At 47.5% G+C, this 6000-nt stretch overlaps 1 protein-coding gene across 2 annotated transcripts in view; it reads right to left on the bottom strand.

Moving 5' to 3' along the window:
- Positions 1-6000, bottom strand: part of LOC135806112 (uncharacterized) — a 71592-nt gene that overhangs the window by 36976 nt on the left and 28616 nt on the right. For both annotated transcript variants that reach the window (XR_010551204.1, XM_065320258.1), the window contains exons 15-19: positions 5650-5773; positions 5349-5419; positions 3309-3419; positions 2897-2956; positions 2526-2655 (exon numbers count right to left, since the gene is read on the bottom strand). Coding sequence is in view for 1 of the 2 variants with exons in the window: in XM_065320258.1 (XP_065176330.1) it covers positions 2526-2655; positions 2897-2956; positions 3309-3419; positions 5349-5419; positions 5650-5773 (496 nt within the window). In the remaining variant the exon portion in view is untranslated. The remainder of the gene's footprint in view (positions 1-2525; positions 2656-2896; positions 2957-3308; positions 3420-5348; positions 5420-5649; positions 5774-6000) is intronic.

Below are 6000 nucleotides of genomic sequence, written 5' to 3'. Positions count from 1 at the left end.
GATCACAAAGCGCTCATCTGGCTACATTCATTCCGGGAAGTGGACGGTCTTCTAGCCCGGTGGATTGAGCGTTTGGCCGTCTTCGACTACGTCGTCACACATCGGCCCGGGAAGCAGCATGTCAATGCAGACGCCTTGTCAAGACTCCGCTGCCACGGCCCGACTACCGCAACCTCACCGACGCCAACGCCCGAGCAGAGAGTAAGTGAGCAGACTACTGTTGTCAATCACCTGTCTAGCGCTAGTCCTGATAGTAATTCTGTAACAGTCAATGCTGAAGTGTCGCCACCCAATTGGTGTGAGTCTTTCACTGTTGAAGAGTTGCGCACAGCTCAATTAGAAGATGCAGATGTGAGTACAATGATCGGCTGGCAGGAGGCATTACTTGACAGGCCCCTGCGTAGTGATTCTGCCATGCACGGTGCGTCTATTGCATTGATACGATTATGGAGCCAGTGGAAGCGTCTTAGACTGGTTAATGGAGTGTTGTACCGGGTTTACCACCCCGAGAATAGCGACACACCGTACCTACAGTTTGTTGTACCACAGTCTCTGCAATCCCGCATGCTTCAGTCTGTGCATGCTGATGTCTCTGGAAGCCACTTAGGTATTGAGCGAACACAAGACAAGCTTCGCAAGCGGTGTTATTGGCCCTTCATGTCGTCTGCAGTTAGTGAATTTTGCCAAGCATGTGATATTTGTGAGAGCCGCAAAGCCCCGCTACCAAAGGCCAAAGCCCCGCTTGTCCAAGACCGCCCATCATTCCCGCTAGAGAAAGTTGCTATTGATATTATGGGCCCACTGCCTACTACGCCTAGCGGTAACAAGTATTTAGTCGTCATTTGTGACTATTTCACTAAGTGGCCAGAAGCGTTTCCTGTACCGAATATTACTGCTGAAACAGTAGCACATGTCCTTGTTGACGGCTTCTTCTGTCGTTATGGTATTCCATACCAGCTGCACTCTGACCGTGGTGCGCAATTTGAGTCGAGGTTATTCCAGCAGATCTGTCAGTTGTTGGATATCAGAAAGTCACGTACAACAGCATACCGGCCCCAGAGTGACGGCTTAGTCGAGAGGATGAATCGCACACTTGAGCAAATGCTGGCTGCTCACGTCGACGACCACCACACCACTTGGGACCGTCATCTGCAACGTTGTCTGCTTGCCTACCGGTCTAGTGTGCACTCCTCGACCAAGGAGACGCCAGCGATGCTCATGTTAGGTCATGAAATACACCTGCCTGTTGATGTGATGTTTCAGTCACCAGACTCTGAGCGCTCCCATGTGAACACGTATGTTATCAACTTACGGCGCAATCTACAACGAGCGTTCACGCATGCCCGTGATGCTGGAGCAACAGCTCAACGACGGCAGAAGGCCCACTATGACAAGCACGCTAAACAACCGAAACTCAACGTTGGTGACATGGTTCGGTTGCATTCTCCTGCCGTCAAACCAGGTACGACTTCCAAATTCCATCGACCTTGGAAAGGCCCGTACACTGTGCTAGAACGTGTTGACGATGTAGTACTTCGGATAGCTGACAAATCCGGCACGACCCAGACTGTTCACGTTGACCGTCTGAAGGCTTGGACTGGCTCTGATCTGCCTGCAAGTGCCAATGAGCTCGTACCGAACTCGCCTCCGACTTCTATTGCCGACTACATGCCTGATGTTGAGTATAATATGCAACCAGTACCAATCCCGGCTCCAGTGCAGGCGCCACCTGCACCAGTAATTGCTGCTGCGCCGGTGCCGCCACCAGCCGCAGCACTGAATCATGCACCTGTGCCTGTTGTGCACCACTATGATCTGCGGAACCGTGCAAACATTCAGCCGCCAGCAAGGTTTGCTCAGTGAGTGTCTATGACTGTACAGTGTGATTATTGAGAAATTGTACATTCATAGTTCAGAAATACACATATTTCACACAGTCCTACCTGTTGTTAGGTTAGTATGAATAATGTCGAGCATTTCACTTGCTGTTTCACAGTCCACTTACATTATAGTAACATAGCATTAGTAGTTTCTAAACTTTCCATTATACCTCACACCGATTAACTACACTTGTACCATACTTGCGCCACACTATTAAATTTCACTTTCCAGTATTTAATTTTCTCATGTAGAAAGCTATCACGGATATGCTCTAAGCTTTGTAACTTTCGGTCACTATCGTTCCCTCTGTAACGAGGGGGGAGGTGTAACATGTTGCACATGTTCCGTTTGGCGTAGTAATATTTCCACTCTTGATTGTAGCTATGAATGTGACTCTACTTCATGACATGTATGCATACGTCATTCGTACACACTCACAGGCACACACGCATGCGTATCCTTTTCGTTGGCTCGCTCTGTTATGATGCTGGTTTTCCTTTTGCTTGGAGAGAATGTTTTGACTTGAGAGTTGCAGTTTTGATCTCAACGTCTTGTCATGGTTGGAACTGGTGCCTGGCTGGGGGCTGGGGAGTTTATGCTCCTGTGAATGTAATTGTAACCTCAGGCCAAGGTTACAAACTCACCACTGTAAATTCAACTAGGTATAGGACTTGGTTCACTAAGCCGGTTTGCACGACAAAACTATCTTCACGACAGCATGGCAAGCCAGCTTTCAGCTTAGGTAGAGCAGACATGGACGAGATTCTTGACAAACTACAGACGAAGTGAAAGAATATGCACACACCAACGCACATAATTACACATAAGCACAGAAACAGGCACACAGATCCCCCCCCCCCCCCCCACACACACATACACTGACATTCATCCATCCAACCACTTGCCCTGCCAACCAACCGACCACACCCACCCACCGCACACTACAAAACAGTAAGGTCTGCTTGTCTCAGAAATTGCAACATTAGGGATTGAACAGATGTCCTACTGTACTCACTTAGCTTCAGCTCTCCAGTCCTCACCGAGAAGTTCCTTCATAAGCATTGTCGCCATTATCCTATGTTCCGGCCATCACATACAAAAAGCACAACACAACCCATGAACATGCGGTACACAGAAAGAAAATGGAATGCACCAACAAAAGGTGTGTATCAGATACTATCAGTACATCTTGACCGGTGCAAGAGTGCATACCGTTATGGTATTGCAGCGGATGTGCAAGAGAGAGAGAGAGGGTACACATTTGCTCAAATTTGCCTGTCGTGCTGCTCGATGAGCTTTAAAAACATTGACTCCCTCTGACAAGTATTATTGGAAAATCTTCAATTTCAAGTTACGCATTTCAGTGATATTGCCATTATTGGCAGGAGGCAGCCATGCACACAGCCAGGCCAAACAAGCACCGCTACCTTGCTGTTGTGTCACTCTGATACATCTTCTTGGTGTGTTTAGCAAGATCCACGTTCACCCACAGCGACAGAGCTCCTCTGACCGCATCATCGGCATCAATCTCAAAGTGCCTGCAGGGTAGCAATAGAAAAAAAAAGATGCAGACATTCACTGCACTACACTATACATCCCTGTCCGCCAATTCTATTCATTGTGTTTGCATGCAGTGCGGATCAGTAAAGTATGACCACTCACTCGAGACATAACTTATGCTGCAAGTTGCATGGTGGACGCATGAGCTGAGTCGGGTTGCATAGGTACAGGGTGTCAAAGGCTGCTTGATTTGAGGCGCTGCAAAGTACACCCATCATGATCAGAACTCACTAACTAGCACAGTAGTATCCTCAAACTGACAAGTCTCTTCACAAAGTCGCAGAGGTACCCGGTACCCTCTGACTGCAGAGCTGTCTGGTCTTTCGGTGGCGGTGCGTCAACAATGCCAGCAACCTTGTCACCATTGGTTTAACCCTTTATGTACCAGCCATCTAATGTATGTAAGGGGCTATCGCAGCGAAAGAAGCAACCATGGTATGAAATCTAGACGACTTTTGTATATGCAAGTTGTGTTTTCCTGACTCCATATGTATCACTGCACCCAGGTAAGCATGGATATTGGTACAGCATGCAGTAGTATATGAAGGCCATAGGTGGAATACCAAAGATACGCGCCAATTGTGCATATTTCTGACCAACCAGGGTATCACAAACAAATAGACTGAGAATTAGCTTGTGCTCATGTACTGGGAACATAGGGACAAAACAACCTCATAAGCGTTGTCTCAGTGCATGAAGAGCAACAACATACCAGGGATATGGTCATATTGTCAAACATTTGAGGTAAAACAATTGGTTCAAAATTGCAAATTTTGAATTCTTGTGTCAGATTCGAAATCTATATTTTTCTTCATCTACTCACATCCAGCGTAAGGTAAGTGAAAGAGAAAACAAGAAGCAGTCGCTGGCTGGTGAATTACGCCTGCCTTGACGATTTTAGGCCATCGCTGCCCTCCCTCTCGCTCCTGTTTTGAGAGCGAATACTGCGATGGGATAAGCGATACAAATTTTCAATTTCGAGTCGCATTCCGCGATGATATCGCCACAGCCGATCTCTCCAATCGTCCACCACATCTAGAAGACGTCGACATGACCTAGAACAAGCTACATCTTCGCTACAAGCAGAGAAACTGAGCGAGAACACGATCGAAACAGCGACAATTGTTTGCGCTGAAAAGCATACTTTTGAACGCGTTCGTTCTCCATACTTTCAAATGGCAGCCTACCCATATCATACATCAAAATTTTCAGTGGGATCTCAGCTGTCGAGCGCAAAAACCGCGGCTCGATCGGAGCTACGGCGGCAGGGAACGGCGCGCTTGATTGGAGTGCAGCGAACCGTACCATATGGTACGGTTCGAGATGGGGCTGGTACACAAAGGGTTAAATTACCTTCTGCCAAGGTGAAACCGAGATAACAGTTAGCGGACCTGGTCAACGCTGAGCACACATTTCTCGAGACGCAGACGTACACCAAATCCGGTGAATCGCTCCAGAGCTCAAAGTACGAGCGTAGGCGTTGCTGGGGTTGCTCCGGTGATGAGAAAGTCATCATAGCAGCATACTACACTGAGGATACCTTGCAGGATCTGAGAACATGTACATCATTACGTCATAGCCTAAGGGCAACTGCTGCATAACCTCTACTCCAGCACTTTGCCAACAGCCAAACTGCAGATGCCAATACGTTACAGGGGGCTGAGAATGTCAAGGTCTGTGCTGCGGTTGACGACCTCGTATCAGGTGGTGTGTGCATGCGCTGGGGGAATACACCGTTGACAATAAAGTGCTGGCTGCCTCGCAGGGCTGCATGCAGTTTAGGCAGCACATAGTTATCTAAACATGCCAGACTTGGTATCAAGGCTTTTGCCCAATACAGTACAGAACAGAACAACAATGTCTTGTCATACAATAGCATCAGCAAACACAACACATGGCAACATTACCCCGCAAACATGCTCTCCAGGGACATGCGACGCAGGTACGGTACATCCATGGCAGTAAACGTGCTCGCCTCCTGAATACAACAGACACAAGAACATACTATGGTTGTATATCAGAAACACATTACTTGTAGTTGAGATACACCAGCATGTACCAATGCACAAAGAAAGAGCGACTCGGGCAAACACACATGCATGGCTTTCCCAGACACACACACACACACACACACACACACACACATAGCCATGCACGAGAAATACACAGTACAGGATGAACAAAATACGGACACATCACACAACTTACTGGCAAGCAGATATCGGCTTCCTTCAGGCCAGCACACCACTGAGTTGCAGCAACATTCACTGCGGTAGTGGCAGCACTACTAGCAGACTTGACAATCATCACCTTGGTGTCATGCATGGTTGCACTATATGGAAATAAACACATGCATACAGGTCTACCCTTGTTAGTAGACAGCCCCGGGGTTTCAATTTTTTGTCTTGTATTACGAGTAACATCCACTATCCGGACTTGAATTTACGCGTTTCAGGCGCCAGAGGATTTTGGATCGTTGTCTACTAATGTCTTGTAAGGGGCCGTCCGTAATTATCAAACTTTTTTTTACGAAACGAAAATTAATAATTTCGTTAGGGG

The sequence above is a fragment of the Sycon ciliatum genome, chromosome 1, assembly GCF_964019385.1.
Source record: "Sycon ciliatum chromosome 1, ocSycCili1.1, whole genome shotgun sequence".
Taxonomy (NCBI): Eukaryota; Metazoa; Porifera; class Calcarea; order Leucosolenida; family Sycettidae; genus Sycon; species Sycon ciliatum.
This window is presented reverse-complemented; position numbering and strand designations above follow the sequence as displayed.